Source organism: Stenella coeruleoalba (genome assembly GCF_951394435.1).
Source record: "Stenella coeruleoalba genome assembly, chromosome: 1".
Taxonomy (NCBI): Eukaryota; Metazoa; Chordata; class Mammalia; order Artiodactyla; family Delphinidae; genus Stenella; species Stenella coeruleoalba.
The window spans coordinates 47,441,982-47,469,684 of NC_137169.1; the positions used below are offsets into that span (position 1 = coordinate 47,441,982).

Here is a 27,703-nt window from a genome sequence, read left to right on the forward strand (position 1 = left end):
GCTTTTCAAAATGAAAAATCTGTTCCATAACATCGTATCGACGCTTCAGTTATTTCCTTTTCTTAGCAATTTCACGTAAGTTCTGTTTTAGATTATGTTTTACTTGTTGATTCCCTGAAACACTGTGCACACTTAGTAATATTAATTGAAAATGAACTGCCTAGCAGCAAAGAAAAACCTGTTGATTGACATGTTGAGCTTGAATGCAAGTTTTTGGCTTGTTTGTCTCATTTGTTGAGAATTCTGGCACAGTTCTAATTAGTGTACTCAGTTATATTTAGGCTGATTATGAAACTAAAACTTTTGCTATGTAGATGTCCCCAATGTTCTTAGTGCAGTTTCTTTTATACCTGATAGGTTGAAGAGATGGAAGCCAGGCGCCTCTTTCAGCAGATTCTGTCTGCCGTGGATTACTGTCACAGGCATATGGTCGTTCATCGAGACCTGAAACCAGAGAACGTGCTATTGGACGCACACATGAATGCCAAGATAGCTGATTTTGGTATGCAACTCCAGGGTTGTTTAGAAGTGTGCTAGCTGCCTTTGCAGGTGTGTCAGTACCAACTCTTAATGAACTAAGAACTTTCAACTTCATTGATGTAAATCCTATACCATGAAAAGGGATTAGCTGGACAGGCTGCACACTAGCTTGCTCTATTCATTTAAACCACTTTTTAAAAATGCAAGTATTTCTAGAGACATTCAGAGGGCTTGCGTCAAGGTAAATCCACTCAATCTGCGTTGCTTCCTCAGGAAATGAGACTTAACTGTTTTTTTGTGAGGGCCACAAACTCCTTTGAAAATCTAATGAAAGTATGGGCACTTTCCCTGATAAATGCACTTAAATGGAGGTACGTGAAAATTTGCACGCAGTTTTGGAGCGTTGCAGTCCTTCTGAATTGATCGAGGAGGAATGTCAGTGGACTACGGGTAACAGGTAACAACTTGGTAGAAGAGTAGGAGTTTTTGTTGGTGGTAAAATAAGAGGGTAAAATGTAATTTTTATGCCCCAATCACTTTCTGGGATAAACATACCTGGACAGGGTGCCGTAGTAGAGGAGAGGATCAGAAAGTGAGAAATTTATAGAAAGAGATGAAAAGGTATCAGAGTTCAGCATTACTTATTTAAAATTTTTGTCTGTACCTTGTCTTTAATCTAAAAGCCAGGGAAGTCATTTTCCTATTTCTCTTCCTTCTCTAAATCACAAAGCTCATTTACTGCTGTAGTGCAACTAGATTTCTGGTTCAATGGAATGTTTTTCTATGTTGAATTAAAGCTCTGCAAATTAAAAACTTTTGGAACGTAATATTTATAAATTGGAGCCTATCTGATTTCTACTTAGAGATATTTAAAAATGCCTTTGAAAGCAGAGTATAAAAAAATAATCGTAGTCTCTATTTTCTTTCATTTGCAGACGTGGGTAAATAATATTTTGATGCTTTTATGTTTGGAAAAGTTCATATAATTTAGAATAACCTCATATTTGTGAAGTGAATCAACATTCTTATTTAGAAAAGGAGTTTAATTTCAATCTTAGGCATGGTGTGCTTTGGCTTTTTTGTCATGTATGAGCACTCTGAAATGGAGTCTTTCTAGTCCAACAAATGCTTTCTACTGCTTTTAAAAATAAACATTATGATATGTGAGGCATTACAGACTTGACGTTTTTCCTTATGCATTTATCTGTATTTAGTTTTAAACATATGTAGCACCAGGTAAACATATTACTCTTATTTTTAGGATTATCTAATATGATGTCAGATGGTGAATTTCTGCGAACTAGTTGTGGCTCCCCAAATTATGCAGCACCTGAAGTCATCTCAGGCAGGTAATAATATATCAGTGAAGAGTAAGCTTTTTGTAATGCTTTGTTCATTCTGATAACATTTAACTATAATACATTCTCTTTGGAAGATAAGATTTTTAACATAATAGAAACATATTGTCCCTTTAGTTTTTCTATTGTTGAAGAGAGATTACTTATATTAAACAATTTTTTAAAACATTTGATTTAGATTTTGTTATGAATGTATTTAAGGAGTTTTTCCACTAAAAACTGCAACAAAACTTGATTTATTTTTTTCATTTTAGAAAATTGCCGCTAGGAGAGCAAGCATTTGCTGCATTTAAGCTAGTGTCATTATTTACTTCTCAGACATAGTCCTTTAATAATTCTGTATATACTCTTTTATAAAGCATACAGAGTATTATTTTTATGTTTTGTCTTTAGAAGAATGAGGTTTTCTGGGGGGACAGTATTGTCATTTCATGAAGTTAACTGCACAAGAGAAGACCGTGTAATTTATTCATGTAACTTACTCATTGGTACATTTTTAAAATGTTTATACAGAGTGCAGTGATAAATTCAAGTCTTCTGTGGTGACCAATGTCTGATTTTAAAAGTGTACAGAATTCTATGAGAGAAAATAAAGAAAAGGTATTATTGCAGATATAGCAGTTTGGACTATACAGCAAACAATATAAATAATGGACAGCAATTTTTATTGAAATGGAGTGTATTTTTTTAATTGGAATTGTAGAGATCTACTTTGTTACCTCAGACTTAGGTTTGAGTTTGGTAATGTGCTATCAGTGGAATCTTAATAATGTAGAAAGGTGAGAGGAAAAAGGAATAACATTCTAGGCATAGGTTTTCTGGATAAAGGTAATCTTAGTCCCAGGGGCTACCAAGTGGTTGGAATGAAAGTAGTAGGTACCCAGGATAATGTGATACAGCATGAATACTGTGAAAGAAATTGCAGTAGGACTAGTTAGGTACTTTACTATTCCAAATATTCTTTAAAATAGGTGTGCCAGGCATAAACATTCTGTTATATATGCATTTTCTTTTAATAGCTTTATGGTAAGAAGATTTAGCCTATACACTATATAGTATTGCTTTTCTTCAAATTTATGGTCGTCCACTTCGATGTTTCTATCAAAAATCAACCATAGAAAGTTTTATATTTTTTAATTAGTCAATTAGTAAGCTCAGTTTAGTTTGTGTCAAAAAATAAAAATACTGTTTTCTCTTGGGAAGTTTGAATAGTATTTGGTTAGATCACTTATTCTTTCTGGGGAACAACATTGAGTGTTGTGGAGTGGCCACGGACTTCACTAAAGACCTTGGGAAGCAATACATATACAGTCTGTACTGTGTATATAGGTACATATAGAAACAGGGTACACGTAGATGGGAAGTGACACTTGCATTTCCGGTTTGTGTTGTCATCTTTTCCCCTAGACTGTATGCAGGTCCTGAAGTTGATATCTGGAGCTGCGGTGTTATTTTGTATGCTCTTCTCTGTGGCACCCTCCCATTTGATGATGAGCATGTGCCTACGTTGTTTAAGAAGATCCGAGGGGGTGTTTTTTATATCCCAGAATATCTCAATCGTTCTGTTGCCACTCTCCTGATGCATATGCTACAGGTTGACCCCCTGAAACGAGCAACTATCAAAGATATAAGGTGAATAGTCTTTTCGTTGCTATTAAGTACATACTCTAGTATTAATATTAGTACCACTACCTGAATGGCTGCTTTATGTTAGGCACTGTAACACTTGATTTTATACGAATTTTACTTTCCTTATTACATAAAGCTGATCCTGTCACTCAACTTTTAAATATTTCAGATTGTTTCCCAAACTTCTCAGTTTAGGTAGCAAAGCATACAAGGCCCTTCATAGTTAAGGCTCAACGCCGTACCCCTTGTACCAGAGCTTCAGCCACAGTGAACTTTTCCTTGTTCCTCAAACATAATGCATATTTTACGCCTCATGTCTTTGTTTATATTATTCCCTTTGCCTCTGATGCCTTTTCTGCATTTTTGGACCTGAAAGATTTCCATTCATCCTTTAAAATTCTGCTCACTTATCACCTTCCTTGTGAAATCACTTCTGATTCTCCTGAGCAGTTTTAGTTGCTTCCACTTCTGTGATTTCCACATTTTGTTCATGCTTTCATTCTTTCATTCTCATTCTGTATCTAGTTGTTTTCAGTGTATCTTTCTCCTCTCTTGTAACTATAAAAGGGTAGAGAGAGTGTCTTATCATCTTTGTATATACAGTGCTAGAAGGCCTAGAAATATAGTGTACACTCAGAAAGTATTTGAATAAGTTTCAAATGGAAAAACAGGGTGAGAGTTATATATTTTACATACGGTTGATGAAATAAACCATAAAAATTTTTGCTAAGATTTTGAATCCAAAAATAGCCGCTAGTGGGTTTGCTGAGAAGGATTTCTTGTTATGTGAGAAACTTTGGAAAGTGCAGTTGCTGGTGTTACTGTGAATATGACCTTTATATAGCACACACAAGTCAGGATGATTCATTGCCTTCTCCTTTTTATTTATCAGTCATGTTTCTTAGAGGGTTTTTTGTTCTCACCTAACATTTCATCAGGTATTTATTTGCAAACGCATTCTTTTGACATCTTTCCAGAATACTTTGCCTTGTCTTCATAAGCCAGAATACGACTCTTGGAACATGTCAGTGGTGGCTGAGGTAGTTGTTTTTGTGACTGCTGCTGATCTCTTTGGCACTCCCGTTGCATTCGTGTACTGTTTTCTTCCCCCAACCTCTCTTAGTGTTCCAGGCCTCATACCTAAAAATGTAAAATTGTAAATTAGAACCAGATTTAGTTATGGAAATGGACTTAGCAGGGAAAAACTCTGTTGTGTTCATAGTCCTTTAGAATAAATAGTTCAGGGGCTTCCCTGGTAGCACAATGGTTGAGAGTCCCCCTGCTGATGCGGGGGACACGGGTTCGTGCCCCGGTCCGGGAAGATCCCACATGCCGCGGAGCGGCTGGGCCCGTGAGCCATGGCCGCTGAGCCTGTGCGTCCGGAGCCTGTGCTCCGCAACAGGAGAGGCCACAGCAGTGAGAGGCCCGCGTACCGCAAAAAAAAAAAAAAATTTTAAAAAAAAAGAATAAATAGTTCACTTAATTGGCTTTTCCTTAGAAAGAAAATTGGCTTTTCCTTAGAAAAGAAAGTTAAGTATGTACTTGCACCTGTTTGTATCAGCACATACGTTGAGAATAGTAAAAGTACTGATTCTGTTAATATTAAACAGGTGTCTGTATATTTACAAGTTTTAGAAGAAAAATGTAAATAAAAGTCTACTAGGATGAGTTAATTTACACATATGTAGGTGGTATAAAATAGTGGCAACCATCTCTGTACTTAAAATAATAACTTGAATTTATAGTTTTCATCATTTTTTTATTTATCCATATTCTGTTTATTAACGTTTGGGAATTCTTCATTTGACAAAATATGGTTCAACAGAGTTACTAATTATTAACGATTATTATATAACAGGTATTTTGCTAGGTACTTGACATATTTTATTGCATTGATTCTTAACAGGTAACTATTATTATTCTCATTTTACAAACCACGAAACTGAAGCTTAGAAAGGTTATGTTTTGATTTATGTATCTGTTTGTCCCTATTAAATTTTAGGGTCCTTTAAATTAGGGACCAAGTATTAATACGTTCTAGGCATTGTGCATTTGATATGAATTAGGTTTTGAGTAAATGTGTATTTGTGAAAATTACCCAGCTAACAAGAGGCAGGCAGAAGTAGGGCTCAGATATTGCCTTACTCAGAACCTGTACTACTTCCACTAATCCAGCTTGGCACACCAGTTCTGTGGCATCCAGCCTTTCTCCAAAATACCATGATATGTTATATTTCTCTCATGTTACCACATTCCGTCTTATAGTTACAGGCACACCTAGTTTTACTGTGCTTCGCTTTACCGTGCTGTGTAGCTACTGTGTTTTTTACAGATTGAAGGTTTGTGGGAACCTTGTGTTGTCAGATGATGGTTAGCATTTTTTATCAATAAAGTTTTTTTCCATTAAGGTATACACACTGCTTTTTTAGACATAATGCTGTTGCAAACATAATAGACTACAGTATACTCTAAATGTAATTTTTATATGCACTGGGAAACCAAAATGTTGGTGACTTGCTTTATTGCAATATTCGCTTTATTGCAGTGATCTGGAACCACACCAGCAATCTCTCTAAGGTATGCCTGTATTTTTGTACAGATCTTTTTTGTCTTTTAAGATGGTAAGCTATTGGAGGTTAGAAAATATATCTCAGTATTTATTCGTTCATTTAATCATTTTTGCTTTTATTTCTTTAACAATTATTTATTTAACATCTACTCTGTTTAAGGTCCTATGCTAGGTGCTGGGAATATATTGGTAGGCAAGACAGACATTGTCTTCAGGAAAATCACATCTTTAAGTGCTGTAAGCTTAGTATTACTGTTAATGTTATTGTGGTTAAAAGTGAGTGTCTGAAGTTCAACTGTCTAATTATGAATTCTGATTCTTTGTTTACTAGCTATTGGCATATTCCTTATAACTCTTCGTGCTTTAGCTACATCATATATAGTGGATTTGTTTGGAGGATAGGTTGAACCATATGAATTGACTATTTCTGTAGGTCTAAGCACAGTTGAATATTAGAAACTGCAAACTTTCATCCTAATATAATTAAAGCTTTTAGACTAATGCCCAGCATACAATATTAGCTATTAATATTATTTTAAAGTGAATATATAAGGACCTTTTAGCTGCACTTAAAGAAGTTTGCACACATTGTGAAGTTTCTAAAATTTGATTGGTAGTCATCATAACTCATTTAGTCTTAAGTCATATATCAAAATCAGGTACTAGGCAATAGTGACAGAAAGACATAATTTCTGGTGGCTGTGTAGTAACCCATATGAAATGAATTGATTGTCTCAGGTGAACCTTCATAAACATCCTGGTTACTGCTTACCTTGGTCAAGTTAATTTAGAAATTGACTCCTGAAAATTAAAAGCTGGAAGTATGGCTTTTTTTTTTTTTTTTTTACATGTGGAGGGTTGCTTTATTATTATAATTATTTTTTTAAATTGAAGTATAGTTGATTTACAAGGTCATGTCAGTTTCAGATGTACAGCACAGTGACTCAGTTACACACACACATATATGTATATATTCCTTTTCGAATTCTTTTCTGTTACAGGTTTTTACAAAATACTGAGTATAGTTCCCTGTGCTATAGAGTAGGTTCCTGTTGCTTATCTATTTTATATATAGTAGTGTATATATGTTAATCCCAACCTCCTAATTTATTCCTCCCCCAGCCCCAAAGTATGGCTTTTTAATCGGCACTGTTATTATTATGAAGAACTGTGGTTCTTTTTCTGAATTAATTGGAAATGAAAATTTAGATTACTTCTCTATTTATTTTTTTAAACATTTATTGGTATAATTCACATACCATAAATTTGCTTCTTTAAATTATATGATTCAGTGGTTTTTAGTATGTTCACAAAGTGAAACGGTCATCACCACTGTCTAATTCTAGAACATTTTTCTCATCCCCCAAAGAAACTCTATACCCATTTCCTCCTCCTTGCAGCCCCTGGCAACCACTAATCTACTTTCTGTCTTTGTGGATTTCCCTCTTTTGGACATTTCATATAAATGGAATCATACGGCATGTGGCCTTTTGAGTATGGCTTCTTTCACTTAGCATGATGTTTTCAGTGTTCTTTCATGCTGTAGCATGTATCAGTACATCGTTACTCTTTTGCTTGAAAAATATTCCATTGTTTAGATATACTAAATTTTGTTTATCTATTCATCACTTAATGGATATTTGAGTTGTTTCCACTTTTTGGCTCTTATATAATGTTGCCATGAACATTTATGTATAGGTTTTTAAATGGTCATATGTGTTTATTCCTCTTGCATAGATGCCTAGAATTTGTAATTGTTGTTGTTGCTCTTGTTTGTTAAGTGATTTTATTGAACTAATTCCATAAGACTATATTCTTTGTCATGGGTGGCCACTGAAGTCTCTGCTTGGTTAGCTTAATGGTCAGCTAATTATTAGACAAAGCTTTCCTTAAAGGCCTTGATCTAATAAGTCTCCCAGCCTTTGCTGAGAGACTTCGTGTGCATGTTGGGGTATATCTTCAGTGCTTTAATGAAAAGCTCATAACTCTGCATTTGTTTTCATTCCTGCTAGCACAGAGCCTCAAAGTCAACCAGTGATGAGAAATCAGGGCCTTTCTTGGAAATGAACACAGCCCTGCATTTGTGAGTCCCAGGATTATGTAAGAGTATTTCAAGGACCCCTATGGAATTTACTTCCCTAACTTTTCCTTTTTAGTTTTCTGACGAGCTTCTTGTTTGCTCCAACTCTTATTGCTGCTTTTAGCAGCTGGGATGTTAGACAGTTGCCATTGATTGTTTTTGACAAATGTTCTGGGGAGAAGGCTTTGTAGAGGGAGCTCTGAGTCAGGTCAGATGAAGACAGGGCTTGAGTGTAGAGGTTTCCAGAGATCTGCTAGCCATGTCAAATAACGACAGTTCTCTTGGGATAGGACTTTTGGAGAACTCTAAACCTATTCTTCTCCCCATCCCCCCACCAGTGGTTGCTAGATGCTGGTTTTTTGGGCTACAATGATTGTGAGGCTGTTGGTTTTCAAGGCTCCCGTAGAAATGGGGAAAGGAGATGGATATGGAGTAACTTAACGCTTTATTGACTGGGGGATTTTTGCAGAAACTAAGACTAACACCTGTGGCTGTAATACGTCTCTGGTCAAAAATGTGTTAAAGTGTCACAGATCTCGCTGTTCTTACTGAGACTCGGCCAATTTTTTAAACAAACACTCCTCAGATTATTACAGGCCTTTGGTTAATTTCCAGAGTTCTGAAAAAGTTGATTTTGACAATTTTCACTAGTAATCTCATTTCTGTTATGGAAGAATGAATTTTTGGAGTTCATTCGAAAGTGTTCATCTTCCCTATTTGATATTGATATTTTAAAAACGTTAGATGTGTAACAATTTATTTTTTCTATTATTTTTTTGGAAAAAATTAGTATTCACCAGAGATTTTATTACTAAACATTTATTTAAGTGCTTATTATTATCATGATATAGCAATTAAACACATTTATGAATTCATTTTTGACTTCATTGGCTATTCATCATTTATTCTGCATTTATTGAGCATTTACTCTGTACTGGGTACTGGAATGCAGGTGAATAAGGCATGGTCCCTGTTTCAAGGAGTTCCCAGTTTAGTGGGGAGGATTAAGAAAAAAAACCTGTAACAACTGTAAGAAAGTATGAGTGTTATAATAACATCATCTACTAGAAGCTGTAGAAGTTTCATCTCTGTGTATACTCAAGGCCTGGCACACCATCATTTCTCACTTGGGCTATTGCACTAGCATCTTCCTCCTCATCATCATTATTACTCTTATCTTTTCAATTCAATTTCTTTATCACAAGCAGAATGATCTTTACAGAATGCAAATTAGATCATGTCACGCCTGTCTCTTTAAAATCTTTCAGTTATTTTCATCACCCATAGTTTTGTCCAAAAACCTTTTTTATAGCCTACAGCTGTCAGAAATACCTGATATCTTTTGCCACTCCAACCCGTAACTCATTATGATTTCATGAGTGTGGCCTCAGTTCAGTTCCTTGAACATGGCAAAATTTTTTCTTATCTCAGAGTCTTTGCATGTATTGTTTCTTTTGCTGTGAATACCTGTTCCCCAGCTCTGCTTAGTTGATTTCTAGTCATTCTGGTATCTTCTTAAATATTACTGAGAGTGGCTTCCTTAATCACCTACCTCCCATTCTGAATTATATACTCTTATTTTACCCTGTACTTTTCACTCATAATCTTTATCACAGGATTTTTATATTTGTGTATTTGTAACTATATATTCATTTTTGAGAGTGTTTGTTTAATCTGTATTCAGCTAGAATATAATTTCTGTGAGAAGGAGTGTGCCTTTTTACCACGGTATGTCCTTAGTAAATATTCATAAATGAATTAGTCAATAGAAGGCATTCAGGTAAACTATATACCGATCTAAATTTAGCTTAGGGAGTGCCCAGTTTACCATGTAGCAATGCTTACACAATCTTGAAGGCGTAGTACATGTTAGTTAAATGAAAAGGGGTGGGATATTCTAGGGTGGCAATAGTAACATCATGTGCAAAGGCCCAGAAGAGTGAGAAAATAAGACCTAGGAGACTGGTTCTCAAACATTTTGGTTTGAGTACCCCTTTACAGTCTTAAAATTGAGGACTCCAAAGAGTCTTTTTTTAAATATAGGTCGTATTTATCAATACCATATTAGAAACCAAAACTGAGAAATTTTAAAAATATTTAATTCACTTAATAATAATAAAAAACCTACTACATGTTATTCTGAATAATATGTCTCTTATGAAAAATAACCTTATTTTCCAAAACAAGAAAATATGGTGACAAGAGTACCTTTATTTTACATTTTTCAAATCCTCTAAATCAGAGACAGCAGCCAGGTTCTCATTATCTGCTTCTTCAGTCATCTGTTGCAATATGCTGTATTAGTTGAAGTCTAGGAAAAATATCAGATCTCAAATAAGTGGTGGGAAAAGGGAGGAACATTTTCATAGCCTTTCAGATAGTTACAGATATTTTTCTTTGATATTAAACCAAAGCTTAACATGTTAATTGCAATATCAAATAAGAAAACATATCAGTGAACTTTTGTACTTTATTACATTAAAATCCACTGGTCTGTTCTGTATTTTGAGTGGATCTTTTGCCCATGTATGATTCTGTAACATCTTGCATTGGTCATATGGAAAATATTGGGTTATTGAGGTAGACTGATGTTCCAAATGGTGACACATTTTATTATATAATATCAAATTACAGTCATTATCCTCTTCATGATAAACGTAGTAGTCTTTAAGTATTGAGAAGCTGTCAAACTCTTGGAGACAGACACAAATTATACAAAATTCTAACATTTTGCTTGAAAGCTTGAATTTTATGATTGGCAACAGATACTGCCAGTTGTTTCCTTTGACGTGACAGGCTCATTTCATTTATTTTTGAGAAAATGTCAGCCAAATACCCAAGTCTGAATAATCATAGTTATTCAAGAGCAGGGACGAATCAACTTACCCAGGGTCCAATAGCTAGAAAGTGACTAGAGACCAGGTCTTTCTGATTCTGTTATATTGTATTACCCCATGTCTGAATTGTTCGGGACTTGCCAAAGCATGTTCTTACAATAGTGTATTGTGGTATTTTTCCTAGAGAGCATGAATGGTTTAAACAAGATTTGCCCAGTTACTTATTTCCTGAAGACCCCTCCTATGATGCTAACATCATTGATGATGAGGCTGTGAAAGAAGTGTGTGAAAAATTTGAGTGTACAGAATCAGAAGTAATGAACAGTTTATATAGTGGTGACCCTCAAGACCAGCTTGCAGTGGCTTATCATCTTATCATTGACAATCGGAGAATAATGAACCAAGCCAGTGAGTTCTACCTCGCCTCTAGTCCCCCAACTGGTTCTTTTATGGATGATAGTGCCATGCATATTCCCCCAGGCCTGAAACCTCACCCAGAAAGGATGCCACCTCTTGTAGCAGACAGCCCTAAAGCAAGATGTCCGTTGGACGCACTGAATACAACTAAGCCCAAATCTTTAGCCGTGAAAAAAGCCAAGTGGCATCTTGGAATCCGAAGTCAAAGCAAACCATATGACATCATGGCTGAAGTTTACCGAGCTATGAAGCAGCTGGATTTTGAATGGAAGGTAGGAAATTGTAGTATATGAAGATCATTTGTAGAAGCCATTTTTTGTGTAGTAAGCTGCTCTGAGCTGCTGAGTTGAGTACTAAGGTCAATAAAAAAAAGTTGGTTTTGATTTAGATATGAATTTAGTGGTGTTGATGCTTCTGGCTGATAAATCCCATTCTTTCCAATAACGTACCATGTGCATTCAAAACAAAACAAAACAAATCTCTGTAAGGATGAAGAACTGTCAGTGTTGGAGACCTATGTATTTTTTTAATTATAGAATAGCATTCTTGGCTGAGAAACAAAGTTTTAATCAACTTGAAATCTCTTGAGAAATTAATCTCTTGAATTCAAGAGAATTTAATCTCTTGAATGTCTTGAGAAATCTCTTGAAAACCTGTTTCAGCATGCATCGTAACAATAAAACGTCATGTGTCTTCCAAGACACTGTGTTTTTACTTTTCTCTCCCCTTCTTAAGGGAGGGTTTTTTTCTTTTTGCCAGTAGCTGTAACAGCAAGTGGTTGACACAAATTATACCATCAGGACATATTTATTCAGTAAACAAATACGTTTCTGTAAGTTGAGAAAAATCTGTCTTATTTGGCTTGTTCTTTTAGTCCTTAGTTGCAGTTTATTTTTCTTATTCTCAGCCCACATTTTACTTTTTTATTAGTGCTCAAATTCATTTCAGTTCTATTTGAGTATATGTGGGGGAAAAATCAGTTTTTTATTTTCAGGCATCTTTTACTCTTGTTCCTTTCTCGAGGACTGTGAATGTACTTTAACGGAAGAAAAAAATTTTCAAACATATCATGTGAATATTCATTTGACATGTTTTTATTTCATTATTTGTACCTGGAATGAATAAACAAAATAATATTTCCTTAAAACCATTAAAAAAAAATCTCCCTTTTCTGAAGCAGTTTTATTTAGTTTAAAAGGAGATGTTAATGTCTTTAAAATTCTTACTGAGGGGCTTCCCTGGTGGCGCAGTGGTTGAGAGTCCGCCTGCCGATGCAGGGGACACGGGTTCATACCCCGGTCCGGGAAGACCCCACATGCCGCGGAGTGGCTGGACCCGTGAGCCATGGCCGCTGAGCCTGCGCGTCCGGAGCCTGTGCTCCGCAACGGGAGAGGCCACAACAGTGAGAGGCCCGCGTAAAAGAAAGCAAAAGCAAAAACAAAAAATTCTTACTGAGAAATTCTTGGAACTAATTTGATAAGATGTTTTGAAAACCAGAATCTTCTTTATCTGAGTTGCGGTTTTATTATCTTCAAAAGGCAAATAGTATCTTCTTTACAAGATTACTACGATACTTAAATTTCGTGGCAGTACCTGTTAACAGTTCCTGATTCAAACCATTGACATGTTATTTGTCCTTTTTCTGTCTATTCTATATTCATAGGTAAAGGTATCCAAGTTGATACCTTTGGGCAACCAAAATATTACTGATGGTTTAGAGTGGAGGCATATCTGGAAAGAAGGCCGGACTCTCTAGAGTCTCTGAGTTCCCTTTGAATTATAACTGTTGTACACAGTACTGTTAGTGGGATTAAATAAATACTAAACTACTATGTAATGTTAAAAAAAAAAGATCATTCAGGAATTCCCTCTCTACCCCACCTCTATCAGTTATTTGTTTTGATATTATTCTTTGTAATAAGAATAAGGGAGACATTTTGCAGTTTGTTATTTCGAATGTTTTTCCTTAAAGATTTTTCATTTTAGGTAGTGAATGCATACCATCTACGTGTAAGAAGAAGAAATCCAGTGACTGGCAATTATGTGAAAATGAGCTTACAGCTGTACCTAGTTGACAATAGAAGCTATCTTTTGGACTTTAAAAGCATTGATGGTAAGGAAGCCATGCAGGCATGAGCTCTGAGAAGATAAAACTTGGCACTAGTTGACAAGATATTAAACCATCTCAAAGACATGGTGGGTAGGTCTTCTATACTGGTTTTTAAGTAATCTAGTCTTAACTAAAAATGTAAGTGAAACAAAGAGCATTGAAGACGTGGAAAATCTCTAATCTAGCACTTCTCCAAAAGAAGTGCTTCCTTGGCATAAAAAAAGTCATTTGTAGTGTTGCCTGTGGAGAAACGTAAGGAACAACAGGAAAGCAATTTTTTACCTAAAATTAGTTGATGTTGTTAGATTCTTTGTCACACTTCTCCATTCATCTTTTATCAGTAAACATTACAATATCTAAACTTCATTCTTCATCGGCTTCTTTCATCTTGGGTGGCCAAGGAATCCAGATAGGCCTTTCCTGAGATTTGGGCTGGATTTTGGTGCCCATGGCCATCCAGGAGGCAGAGGAGTCAACGGAGGTGGTCATGTCCAAGGACCTCGTGTGTGCCAAGAGTCAAACCTGGCTGAGCAAATGTGCTTATTCCACGCAGGGGCCCAAGTGGGATACAAGCAGAATAAACCAAGAGTCCACCGCTGGATGGAACCAGAGGAAAACGGAGTGCATAGTTAGGGAAGTTGTTTTCAACAGCATTTAAACTTTATTCTTAAACTGCCATCAGCTATAGCTGTGTTTATATGGTCCCCAGACCACCTTCATCAAAATTACCCAGAGTTCTTATTAAAAAGAGGATTCTTAGGAACTCTCCCAGACCTAGCAAATCAGAATCTCTGGAGATGGGTCCTGGGAAACTGGGAATCTGCCTTTTAAACAAGATTTCCCTTGCCCCTTCCCCTAGGCGGTTGCAATGTACGCTGAAGGATCAGTGCAATGGTAACTTTTGTTTTTATCTTAATGATTTTTTTCTATTGATACAACGCAAGAAAATAATCCTCCAAAGGTGTGCTTTCTTCAACTGAAAGGGATATCAGTTTGATTTCAAGGTTACTGTCGAATACTATGTTGAGAAGGATTTAGGAGTCCCATTTTTGACCGTACGGGAGTGTTGAGATTGGTGAGTGATGTCTGTTACGATTGTGGGAGGGAAGAGCTTTTGCCACCCCTGCTCCCAAAACACTGAAACATGACATTTGCTGTCAGGTTGCCCTTGCTCAGATGTGTTTACTTAATATTCTGAATAAGGTATCTTCATAGGAAGGGCTCGGGCAAATATACCTTTCATATAAATTGCTCTTCTTTGGTCCATTTCAGATGAGGTGGTGGAGCAGAGGTCTGGCTCCTCAACGCCCCAGCGGTCCTGCTCTGCTGCTGGCTTACACAGACCGCGATCCAGTTTGGATTCTGTAACTGCGGAGAGCCATTTGCTCTCTGGCTCCCTCTCGGGCTCCCTGATCGGAAGCACGTCGTCTTCAGTTCCACCTCGCCTGGGCAGTCACACCATGGATTTTTTTGAAATGTGTGCCAGTCTGATCACTACTTTAGCCCGTTGATGATCTTTCCTTAGTTTCTATCTTTCTGTTTTTGCACTGTGAAAATCAGATATATTCTTTAAATTATTGTTTTACTTATGGATATCACATACTCTGCAGTACTGGTTGAGAGCTGTGACTATCTCCAGGGGACGCTCAACGCCACTGAAATGACTGAAAACGTAAAAGTCTGACATTTCATTTACTGTAGATATCTGTAATTCTGTTCTGCCTATGATAAATTTACATAGGTAGTATCTTTAATACGTGAACATTGATGAAGATTATTGTTAATCTAAAATTGTGGGTTCACTACAGATGATTAATCCACCTTTACTGGTAAACCATCTCAGTCAAAGGGTGGTTTGGCAACATCTTCTTGCTTTACTGTTTAGTGTAGATAAATCCAGTTTGCTTCCTAAATTTCAGCAGGCTTTAAGCTGTGTTTATGCACAAGAAGATTAAAAAAATAGCCCAAACATTAGTAAGATAGTATTTAAATGTTGAAATCTTAAGAGCCAGCCCCCCAAATTTCAGAAACCAAGTTCTGCTAGCAGTTTTTGCAAATATTGCCCAGTGTTCAACAGAAGGGCTGTGGTCCTGAAACAGGTAACGGTCATTTCCAGGTTCCTTAAAAACAGCTATAACCAACTAGAGGTTTTATCTCGAGATTTTCCCGAATAACATATTTAAGAGCCTTCAAGGTTCTACTCAGTACTGGAACATACGGAATTACAACCACCTTTGTCTTTTTCATAAACTTATATCATTTTACAACATGCCTTCAAAATCTACGTTTCTCAGATTCTTTTTCACTCTATTTATTTTTGTACTTCACCAAGCATGATAAAATAGACAGTTAAATGAAACAAAGCAAAATGTCAGCAGTCTCTAAAAGAGGACTCTTATCTTTGATCTCTTATTGTGTGTGGTGGTGTGGAGCTGTGTGTATGTGTGTGTCCTGTTGCATCCCATAATGCTAATTATTCATCAGAAGTTTGTTACTGTATTCACCCCCCTCCCTCACCTTCCCTAGTCACCTTTGTCTTTGTTTATTGTTTGATCCTTAGTGGCTGATTGACTCAGCTTTGAAATCTTTTCTGGTTCTCTTTCTTTCTTCTATATCGTGGTTGCTAGCCATCCAGTTTGAAACACTGTTCTGGCCCTAAGGGCTTTTGTGTACTTCCAAAGTTTGGTAGGCTGTGACTTTCACTTTTGAACCTGGTAGGGCAGGGAAGCCTTAAACATTCAAAAAATTCTCTCTTGAATAAATGTATGTGCTGTTTACATATATACATATATGTATTCGCACCAGTGCTTTTAAATGAAAAACCAAACATTTTTTTTTTTTTGGCTATGTGCAGGTTTTTTTAAGGCTTTTAAAAAAACAAAAAACCTATATACAGCAGGGTAGATAAGAGCCCATTGATTATATTTTGTTTTAGTAAAAATATTTAATTTTAAAATTATGTATAATTTATCGAATTTGTATTTATTCATTTGTCTTGTCTAATATGTTATAATTAACAATCTCATTCACCTGACTTACCCTATAAAAGATTAAGCTCTTGAAAACAAAAAGTGACATTGCCTTGACAGGTTTCTCTTTGCCAAAAATAATGTGTTTTCTACCAAGAAGCAAATGAGAATGTTAGACCAGATTTCTCTTGTGTTTATGAAAGACAAGTATGTCTGTCTTTAAAGAGCTTTGAGTCAGGAGTTTGCGGTGTGTCACATCATATTGTTTTGCAGAACTTTTTAAAAATGGTGTTATATAACTTTTAAGCCTGACTTCTTAATATCAAAATACAAGGAATCCTTATTAGCCAATTTGGGAAAGAGGGTGGGGTTGCAGGCAGTTAAGATGTGTGAAGTTTAAACCTTTGAAAGATTGCCACCTAGTGGCATCGAAGGATACTTTTTTGTGAATATTTTTATAGGGAAAAGCAGTCCTGCTGCATATAGGTATGGCATAATTTTGGCCTCAACAAATGTGTAAATACTTCTTTAGGGAAAAACAGGGCCACCTCATAATACTTGCCTGTGAATGGGGTGACCTTCAAAATAAGGAATTAATCTGATTCCTTATTCCCAAGGACAAAATCCCTAACAATTTTGAAGACAGAGAAACGGTAGGAAGGAATCCAGTGGCATTTTAGCTTCTTTAGTCTAATGAATCAAATGTTAGAAACTTATATCAAAATTGCTTTAAATGGATGACTGTCATGTTTTTTAAGAGTTAAGAAGTTATTTACTATTTTCTCATTCTTGCCAGTATTTATGAATATCTACATTTTGATAGCCATCTGTTGAATTTTAGGAGAACCAAGGGTCACAGTTTGGGTTCTTGTGTCCTTAAGGTTTTAGAGCACAGCTCTTCTGTGAATGTAGATGGCGTAGTACTTTGTTTGTTTGTAGAGAGAAGATTACAGGAGGCTCAGCCCAGCATAACAGGGCTAGAACATTTTCATAGGAGGCTCTTTGTTGCTAATGAGCAGGGAGAGGGAAGGAAATCAGTTGCTAAATTCCCACATTTCAGTCTTGTAAACTGGGTAATTGTGGATATGGTATGTGGTAGACAGACCTGGGGTAGGAACAGTTTCTTCATGTTAAGATTCTGGAGGAGAGCTTCTATTATTAGGCTACAGATAGATAAAGTCTTAGCTATATCATGGAAATGGAGTCCACACTGGTTCTAGAACAGCATTTCCCAAACTGCATTCTGTCAGATGCTCTGTAGAAAAGGGGTTTCATTGAGCAAAGCTTGGAAAATGATGCATGTTACTCTCCTGCTTGAAGATGACAAAGGATGCGGGCATAAAGCCTTTGACCAGTCCTTCTGTGAAAAAAAGAAAACCGTTTAACTTTGTTTAATCCTGCTTTGCCCAGATTAATGTAAACATGGTTTTAAACTTACCATCCCCTGGGAAAAAACATATTTGAAAAATACTATTTTAAGAAAATTATTGTACCAGGTTGCCATAATGGGTAGATAAGAATAAGATTTCCTTTTCCCTTATCAGTTATTGGAGAGAATCTGGTTCAAAATCAGAATAATTCCATTTTAGCCTGTAGACATATTCATCTTGAGCGAATGCTGGATTAGTAGAATTTTATATGTCTACAACTTGTTTCATAGCACCTTGATTTTCTTAATCAGGTTGTGGTATTTTGTGGAGAGCAAAATTTATTCTTTTTTGTGTTGAATGGAGAACTGAAAAACCTTAAACAAGATTACTTCTAAAAATTGTCTAAGAGACTAGTAACTAATGCTATGGCTCTATGGGTAATGAGTCAATAACATTGATTCTTACTTTCAGAAAGTATAGTCAGTGAACATTTTCTAAATACTTTTATATATAGAACACCATATTTAGATCTAATTCCTGTTCTTCTTTAATGAAGGAACAAACAACATCCCAAATTAGATATGTTGGGAGGGAGGGAGGCAAACTATTATAAGTTGGGCTTTTGTTTTCATCAACAAATTTTTGAGACACTTTTGTAACCACTAGTGTTTGCATTCCTTGATACTTGCCAGCTATAAAGAGAATCCAAGAGCCTAAATTATTCAGAAATAACAGTATTCCATGTCAGGGAATTGGCTATATGTAGTACAGACAATTCTCCCCTTTCTGCAAATAGGTTTCCTGGGACAGTTACAGAATCCTGGGCTTGCTTTCTCTTATTCCCTAGCCAGTTTGTACTCAGGGAATACAGATTGATTTTTATTAGATGAGACGTAATTGAGAAGATAATCATAGACAACTGTTACAGATTTTTTTGACTATTTGGATTTATCTGTAAATGTACAGTATATTGAGTTAATATAAGCAATGCACCTTCCATTTATAAAATATAAGGTCTTGGAATGTGCCTACCATAGACACTGCATGTTTGTCTATTCACTGGTTAATAATTTAAATCCTGTTAATGGCTGTGAAATCTCAGTATCTAAATGCTAGACGTGTTCACAGTTTTGTCTGTTTTTCTTTCTTTTTAAAGACCTCCACGTTTTCAATTTGGCACTCCTTTACCTGATCATTCTGTCACTCTGTGACTTTGAAAATAGGGGGATGTACTTTATTTTAATAACAGTTCTCAGAAACTCTAAAATTCTGGATGAGGGATCTGTGCAATCTGTTTGTAAGTCGCCTCCTGTGTTGGGCCTCATTTTTGTAACCTCTGAAGTGGGAGGGATAGATTAAAAACTCCCGAGGTACCTTTCAGCTTTAAAGTTCGGTCTTCTCTGCCTTTTCATATGATGTGTATTAGTGCTCACTTTTTACACATTTAGAGATTTTATACTAGTGCGAATGGTCTGTATTTGTTTGGCGAGGTGTTTTGAAGGTATATACTAAAATATTTTTCTAAATACAGCTGCCTCCCTGGAATACAAATGGTAAAAATCATCCAGAAGACCAAACATGTTCAAATGTCATGTGTACTTGCCATACAGCGAAAGATTACTCATTTGGAGTGATGGAAGTGTTCCATACATTTTAATAGTGAGTTTTAGATCCAGAGACCCTCCATATCGTCTATTAACTTATTTAATACGTTACAGTAACCTTGTGAGTTAACGATTTTCCAGATGAGAAAGCAGGACCAGAAAGCTCTTCACGAGGCTTTAATGCCATACAAGTGTTCGGTGATGATCACTGCTCTTTATATGCCCCCTTCCTCTGGGGGAAAACAGTCTGAATCACTGAAATATCTGCATAGTTGAGTAATAAAAATAAAGATGTATTGCTTTCAGGTCTTAGAGTGACATGAGGTAGTCTTAACTGAATATTTTTTAGTTTAATTATTTGAACCAGTTGATTGTACTAACTAGATGTAATTATCGTAAGTATTTATGATTAGCATATTGATTTTTGTTAAGTACTTCTAAGTTATTGAGGGTGCTTAAAAAATACTGAAGAAACTTTTTAGGACATGATTCTTCCTTTAACTTTATTTATATGATTCTCATAGCAAAGATTTTTTTAGAAAGTAAAACTAGCCCCAACTCCTATCTTAAATTATCATAGTTTTTGACTATTAATCTAAATTAGGCTTATCTAAATTTCATATACAGATTGATAATTTTTCATTTTATATGCATATTAGATGATAAGATGCTATTTTCATAGAGTATATTTCTATTCACAAACTACCTAATTATTATTGGCTTGATATGGAGTCTTTTAAACCTTATAAAAATTTGAAATGTAATTTATGTTTGAGCTTTTAAAAGTGTATCTTATTTAAGCAAGTTGCTGGCATCCTTGCCAGCCTTTCCCTATATAATTATAATGCATTTGATGCCACTGGACAGTAATAACATAAAGAACAGGACCCACAGTCTAGACTATGCTGAGTTTTAATTAAACTTTTTCAGTCATAACCTGATAAGAATCAGGCTGGGTCTAGAAGTTAGACTGTGGGGCTGTATTAATTTCATGAGCCAACGTTAATGTTTACTGCCAGCCTGCATAGCAACGCCAGTTTGCAGCCGTGATTGTGTATGTGACTTTTGGTAACTACCGTTTATAGGTCAAGCAGCTCAGATGTTATGGAAGTAGCTCATGGTTATTTGGACAAGCAGGGTAAGTAAATTTAAGTTACATTTGAAAAAGTGCAATTAAGGAAATCCGAGAGCAGAATGCTCTTTCCAGGAAAAAAGTGAAGTGCTTATAGAATATCCTAGCGTGACAGCTCTTTTGAACATACAGAGAATGTTGACAAGGTTCATACAGTGGGAATTTTTTAATTCGCGGTTTGCTACTTTGTGTCGATTTAAAACTTCAAGGAAGGATGGGAGGGAGGCTCAAGAGGGAGGGGATGTGGGGACATGTGTGTGCATATGGCTGATTCGCTTTGTTGGGCAACAGAAACTAACAGTATTGTGAAGCAATTATTATACTCCAATAAAGATGTATTAAAAAAAAAGACTGAAGAAAAAAAAATTTCAAGGAAGGAATAGGAACATTCTAGCCAAGGAGAACTGCCTATTTAATTTTTGCTGCTAATTTAAGCATGCATTTTTCACAGCTAAAAGTCCTTTTTAAGTTTTGTTACAAAGAAAGTCCATTTTTCTAGACAGATAACATTTTCCTAAGATGGAAAAAACAGATCCACTAAAAAAACAAAAACACCTTAATTAATTGTGCCTTTTCTCTTGAGTTGTAGAACTAATAATTAGTCAAAAACTTGTTTAAACTGTGTTTTTTCCCTAATTCCTCTCATTTTTCCTTAAATCTGTCCTCCACAAACGGTCACATTGTTTGCTTTTGCCTATTTGTTTTCAGGTTCCTTTGGCCAGACCTCACTATCATTGTCAGAAATTGTTCACTAAATGTGTTTTTCTGTTTGTTTTATGTTGCTTCACTTTTTAAGTCACCTTGGTAAAAGTATGGCTGCCTTTTCATGTTTTTAAAATGAATGCAATGAATAGCAATCTTTATATTTCAACCCTTTAAAAAGTTTGTAAAGGAAAGAAATAATGCGGAGCAAAGAACAAAATCTAATTTTGAATCTGATTCTCAGTTTGGCTGCTTGACAGCAGCAAGTCATTTAACCTCATTTAGTTTTTTTAATCTACAAAATGTGGATAATAACCTACCTCACAGATGTGTGTGAGAAACTGAAGGCCCTTGCTTAAAATACAGGGTTTATCATCATATTTAATGTAAATCCCTTCCTTTTCTTTAATAGATATCTTTGATACTGATAGGGTGAGTATCTTGATTTTAGGTAAGTCTTATGTGGTAAGAATATAGTGGTAAAAATGTTTAAGACCACAGTTTCACAAATTATGGTATTCTTATTTTAAGGGACTTTAAAAATTTCTTGAACGTATCGAACATCCAAATACCAAATTTGTCTTTTGTTGCAGCAGATATTCAGAACTTCTTAAACTGTTGGCTGAAGATGCCTTAATGTACCAAAATACAGCTTTCTCTCCAGACTATTCACAAATATCTATGGTTGTATGATGTTTTGAGTGTTTAATGTAAAATTGTTAGAGAACTGTGAACTCTAAGCATAGTAATCTTAATGTTGTTTTAGGAAGAATGTGTTCTGTATCATGTATGCTTAAATATCATACAGTGACTTTTTGAGTGCAACAAACAAAACTGAAAGTTGACAGCCATTAGGTTGTGTCCATGACAATCATAAGAAAATGTAAGATTGGATATTAATTGTTCAGAAAATTTTCAAGAACACTTTGCATTCATTCTTTCTTAGCCCATCTTTGGAAAAAAAATCCCATAGGCTGATGCACTTACCAGCCGAAGCACTTGATTACATATCATCTATTAAAATAATTTTTTTAACTGTTGAAATTGGGATCATTTTCTATAATTCATTTCAGGAGGGGGAAAAAAAGACCAGACTCTTAGTGTTTTTGTGTTTTAATAACCATAGATTCAAAGTTCAGTTTTGTTTGTTATGTATTTTTTGTGAGTGTTAAATGATCAGTCGGAAGAATGTCTTCCAGCAACTGTGTGGTAAAGATGTCTTCTTGAATTACACAGCATTTCATAGCTATAGGTTCTCCCTAGTTAATACTTGCACTGTACAAACTCATAGGTAACAAACAACACAAAAGAGTAAAGCAGCCTATCTGATTACTTATAAGCTTTTTTCACAAAATCAAATTAAAGTCTCTGGTTAATTTGAAAGCCGTTTTGTTTCTGTTCAGTCGTTAAGCTAATATTCTGCAACTCAATTAATAGTTACAGACAAAGCCATTGTAGAACTTTGCTTCCTGTGATTCCTTGGAGATTCCATACCATCTCTGCCCACTTTTGTCTTCCTTGTTGTACACTGTAGTTTCTAACTTCAGCCATTGTATTAGTTTCCTATTGCTGCCATAAGAAGTTACTACAAACTTAGTGACTTAAACAACACAAATTTATTGTCTTACAGGTCTGTAAGTCAGAAGTTCGGTGGGCTTAGCTGGTGTTTCTGCATCAAGTTACACAGGCTGAAAACCAAAGCATTGGTAGGGCATAGTTCTGGGGCAGAGTCTGTTTCAAAGCGCATTCAAGTTGGTGGTGAATTTAGTTCTGTGCTGCTGTGGGATTGCAGTCCCATTTCCTTTCTGGGTTTGGCTTGTAGCTTCTAGAGACCAGCATCATTCTCTGGTCCATGGCTCCCTTCACCTTCAAAGCCAGTGACAGGGGGCTTATGCTTCAAATGTCACCTGCCTCTTCTTCACTGCATCTCTAACTGGCTGACTCTTCTGCCTTCCTCTTCTGATTGTAAGGGCCCATGCTATTAAATAGGGCTCACTTCCATAACCTTCCTATTTAAGGCCAGCTGGGTAGCAAACAATTTCATCTATAAAAAGTCCCTTTTTTCCAAGTCACATTAACATATTTACAGGTATTAAAACCAGGACACGGAGATCACGGAGGCCAAAATTCTGCTTACCATAGAAGACCTCAGGTTTACAACAAAATTTTACACTGAAGGCTGTTGAGAATAGAGAACAAGCAATGTAGCTGTGGTCCTATGTGCTTATGATGGTCACCTCCCATATTTATTTATATATCTAAAAGCAACTTTTTGAAAAATATATGCTAGCTCTCATTAAAAACACATCAAAGTCAAGCTATATAAGATTTCAATTTGCTTTATCCAAACTTAGAAGAACAGATTTGTTTTTATTAGTGAATACTTTTTTTCCTTTATTTCCTAAATTGTATGGGTAATACATGCTTATCGTAGGAAATCTGAGTACAGGAAGTTTGAAGAAGCTGAAAAAAATCATCCAAACCCTGTTACCCAGAAACAACCACTTCTTAAGAATTTGTCATTATATATTGACTTTTTGCTCTTCCTCTTCTTCCCCTCAGAATCTATGTTTTAAAGTTCTGAACATGTGCGGGAGAGGCCCTGCTCAAGAGAAAGCTATGTCGACTTGGAAGACCAAGTGTGTCAGAGGTACTCAGAAGGAGGAAGGGACAGCTTTGGTGGTGCATGTTAACAGGTTGCTAGTGGCCCAGCCTATAAATGAATGCGAGGCCCAGTGGAAGCCTCTGTTAGGGTCAAGTCCCTTTGTAAGCTGTCTTTTATCCAACAGTGTTCTCATCTTTAATGATTTCTTTCTTTTTATGCAAAATTAAACAGTAAAATAGACACTCGTTTTTCCATTGAAATGTTCTGCTAGATGAGGGTTTCTAGGAGACAGATGACATTTGCTTGAGACATTACTGAAACTTTAGTTATAATGTTTACATTAAAGAACCTTGTAGATTAATAGTGTATGAAGTTTAGTTTCAGTGCCGTGATTTAAAGAATGGAAGAAATGTGGCTGATAGCGAAACAGAAACAACTACTTCGATGTGGATGGAATGTTCGTCCTAAAAAGTGTATTCCATATCAATAAATAGTAATTAGGTACTAGTTTATGTTAGACCAAATGTTTTATACTTCAAAAAACATAGAAAAGTGTTCAGTTTCAAAAGCCTGTTAAGTATATCTGTGTAAAATTATTACATCCTAGCCATTCTTTCAAGTCTTAACCTTTGAATTTCAAAAACCTGTTTTTGTGTTCAGCATCTTCCAACTTCAGAAAAGGCCAGGTACTAAAAATAACAACACTTAGTATTTTGTATTAAGGATTTTAGGACACTTTTATTTATATTATTACATTACAGCCTGACAACAACCCTGAGAAGTAGACAAGGTGAGTGTTATTAGCCCTGCTTTACTGATGAGGAAATGGAGATGCAGAGCTGAGTCATGGAATTAGAATAAGAGGCCATGTGATGTGATGGAATGTGCATGGGACAAACCTATGTCAGGTAAAATGTAGTCCCCCTGCCACCTCAGGATTTAAGATACTTCATGTTTTGGTGCGGTGGCAAGTGGGCTATGTGGGTTTTGATCCTCGTTTGTACAGGATTATTGCAGGAATGGTGTCTGCTCAACATAGCCCGGTACTCCCTCTGGCTTTGCCCATGGGCCATACCTGTCCCATGTCCTCCTCCTCTACCGTGCCCACAGTGTGGGAGAGGGCTGCTGTTGCCCGGTTGCCCGGCCTCTCACTGAGAAGTAAATTCAATCCGGGGCGGGGGGGGGGGGTCCAAGCAGAAATATATTCTAAGTAAGTCTTTCTTTGGTGCCAGCCTTAATCTCATCTCCCAGAAATCTCAGTGTCACTTCCTAATTCCTTTTCTCTCTCATTTCTACCTCTAATGGGGCTCCTGAAACGATATATTTCTGTTGCTGCTGTCTGAAGGTCTAGTAGTCTTAACGCCTCAAATATTGCAAAATTAGTCTCCTCTCGTTCCAATCTGTCATCCATAATCTTTCACCCATATTGCCATGATTTTTTTTTTTTCCTTTTTTCTCCGGACACCTGGCATTGTCTTCCTGCTTAAGACCTTTGAATGCTTCCTACTCTCTAAAGGAAAAAAAGTCCAAGTGAACTCTGTCACATTCTAGCCCTGACTTACTCCATTCTAGCACTTGCCATTTCCTATCAGATACACTGTAGTCCTTTTACCTTGAATTTCTTCCTGGTCACCAGGCAGAGCATGGATTTTTCCATCTCTGTGTCTTGTCTAACAAATATATGTGTTTAAAGGCCAAGCTTCAGTGTTACCTGTATGTTGTGTGTTATAATTGTTATTGTAATAACCTCTGTACCTATCTTCCTCTCTAAACTTTATGAATACTTTTGATCCCTGTCTTCTAGAATAAGCTTGGCCTTTATTGACACGTGCCATTTGGAACAAGAAAAAGAAGATAAAAAAATATAGAAGCTTAAAAAATAGTCTCACAGTATAAAGGATGAAGCCACGTATCATACCCTTGAAGGGCAGGATCACCCTAACAGGCAGTGTACATCATCTGAAAAATAGAATGTTATTTACGGCTCAGATTATTTATGTTTCTTTACTTTCTGTAAGTAAAAATACCTGTGAATTATTTTAATAGATAATTTGGGCATAAGCAAAATAATATTCTGTTGTTTAAAATAAGTAAAATGGTTATTTTAAACTGATAACAGCATATATATTATTTAAATTTTATTAAATATATTTAGGCAATTCTCAAAATGTTGGGTGAATTTAGGAAAAAACTACTTTTCAGCATACTATTCCCAAAGAAACCAATTTTGGGCAGCATTTGTCTGATTTTAGTTTTGTGACAAAGCTGGTATATAAATGTCCTTCTGCTTTGAGATGATACCTTAAATTGGAATATTTAAAAGATGTTGGTTATACTATTTACTTTTCAGAATTAAATTACACCCAATTTAAACGCACAACATCGTCTAGAAATTATAAACACTCGTGTACTAACATTAGAAGCATTAGAAGCAAACTAACCATCTGCACAACTGGCTAGGTGCCATAAGGCGTGATTTCTGACTTTGGACATGGCTCATTAAACAAGTGCTGGAATGCCAACACACACTGTTTCACATTCTCTTGAGCCAGCAGTGAAATAGATACTGAAATAGACATTGAAAGATAACTGCTTAGGAGCAAAATCTGCATCTAAATGTGGAGGGTTTGTTTTTCTCCTCTAAATTCCTGATGAAAGTTTCCACAGATTCCACCATCTCATGCTGACACGTAAACTGATGTGAGGCAGGACTGAGACCTTAGAACGAGTTCTCACTTGTGCAGGCTGTACCATTTGATCTTGATCTTCCTAAGGTGACTAAACTTCATGCCTGAGAAAAAAGAAAAATAGACAAACATTTTGAAATACAGGTCCATGGAATAGTGAGTAGGAGATTTCAGGGGAATTTTTTATCCAGTTTAATTTTTTTTTTTTTCGTTACGCGGGCCTCTCACCGTTGTGGCCTCTCCCGCCGCGAAGCACAGGCTCCGGATGCGCAGGCCCAGCGGCCATGGCTCACGGGCCCAGCTGCTCCGTGGCATGTGGGATCCTCCCAGACCGGGGTATGAACACGCATCCCCTTCATCGGCAGGCAGACTCTCAACCACTGCGCCACCAGGGAAGCCCCCAGTTTAATATTTTTATGCTCCTTTAAAATGTTTATAAATATGCTCCGTAGAGAAGTTTGATAACCTCAGGAGCGGCAGACACAAAAATAGTCTCTTCCAAGTAATCCTTACAGAATAGGGCATTGCATATTGAAAAACTTTTCCTGAATTTAAATATATGAAATAGTCTTTCCTTGAGACTTATAGACATAATAATGTATTATGTATTTAGAATTTATTATTTAAAGTATAAAATCAAACCACTTACTTGAAATCTAGATGTTCAATTAGCACATATCCATCTATAGAAATAAAAATCACTATTACTAATCTGAAAGTTATAATGCTTTGAGGTTTTTTTAAAAAACAGTGATTGAAATCTTATGGGCAATAAGCCAGTAACTTACATTTGCCTTTAGAATTGCGACATATCACTAGATTTTCTTCAGTGATATCAATGACTTCCAGTTCTTCTCCAGGGGTTATTGGCAAGTCGAATATTCCATTTCTTGAATTATTGGAACATGCCACTGCTGTGTTCATGACAGTAATTTCTTTGTCATACTGAAAGGAGAAATTCCTAATCGGAATGTGCTTGCATAGTTTTTCATTGTAACAAAATTAACGGAAGACATACTATACTAACCTCAAAATAAACTCAAGATGCTAGATATTAATTAGTTAACTAATGACTAAGGCACAGAAAATAATAGCAAGATATTCAGGGAAAGAAAAGTTATTTAAGGAAATAATGGTACATTTATTATTATCAC

General features: G+C 36.0%; 2 protein-coding genes across 5 annotated transcripts in view; one reads left to right on the plus strand and one right to left on the minus strand.

Annotated features, from left to right (window-relative positions):
* PRKAA2 (protein kinase AMP-activated catalytic subunit alpha 2) overlaps positions 1-19,974 on the plus strand; it is a 62,332-nt gene extending 42,358 nt beyond the window's left edge. For 3 of the 4 annotated variants that reach the window (XM_079919029.1, XM_079919032.1, XM_079919031.1), the window contains 7 exons: positions 358-502; positions 1,742-1,829; positions 3,246-3,470; positions 11,138-11,642; positions 13,357-13,483; positions 14,753-14,957; positions 19,351-19,974. In XM_079919029.1, the coding sequence (XP_079775155.1) occupies positions 358-502; positions 1,742-1,829; positions 3,246-3,470; positions 11,138-11,642; positions 13,357-13,483; positions 14,753-14,957; positions 19,351-19,453 (1,398 nt within the window). In that variant the 3' untranslated portion in view covers positions 19,454-19,974. Of the gene's footprint in view, positions 1-357; positions 503-1,741; positions 1,830-3,245; positions 3,471-11,137; positions 11,643-13,356; positions 13,484-14,752 lie in introns of all 4 variants that reach the window. The other variant, XM_079919030.1, reaches the window with a different exon arrangement.
* Positions 19,975-26,207: 6,233 nt separating this feature from the next.
* FYB2 (FYN binding protein 2) overlaps positions 26,208-27,703 on the minus strand; it is a 131,273-nt gene continuing 129,777 nt past the window's right edge. The window contains exons 18-19 of the mRNA XM_079928988.1: positions 27,338-27,494; positions 26,208-27,232 (exon numbers count right to left, since the gene is read on the minus strand). Coding sequence (XP_079785114.1) covers positions 27,195-27,232; positions 27,338-27,494 — 195 coding nt within the window. The 3' untranslated portion in view covers positions 26,208-27,194. The remainder of the gene's footprint in view (positions 27,233-27,337; positions 27,495-27,703) is intronic.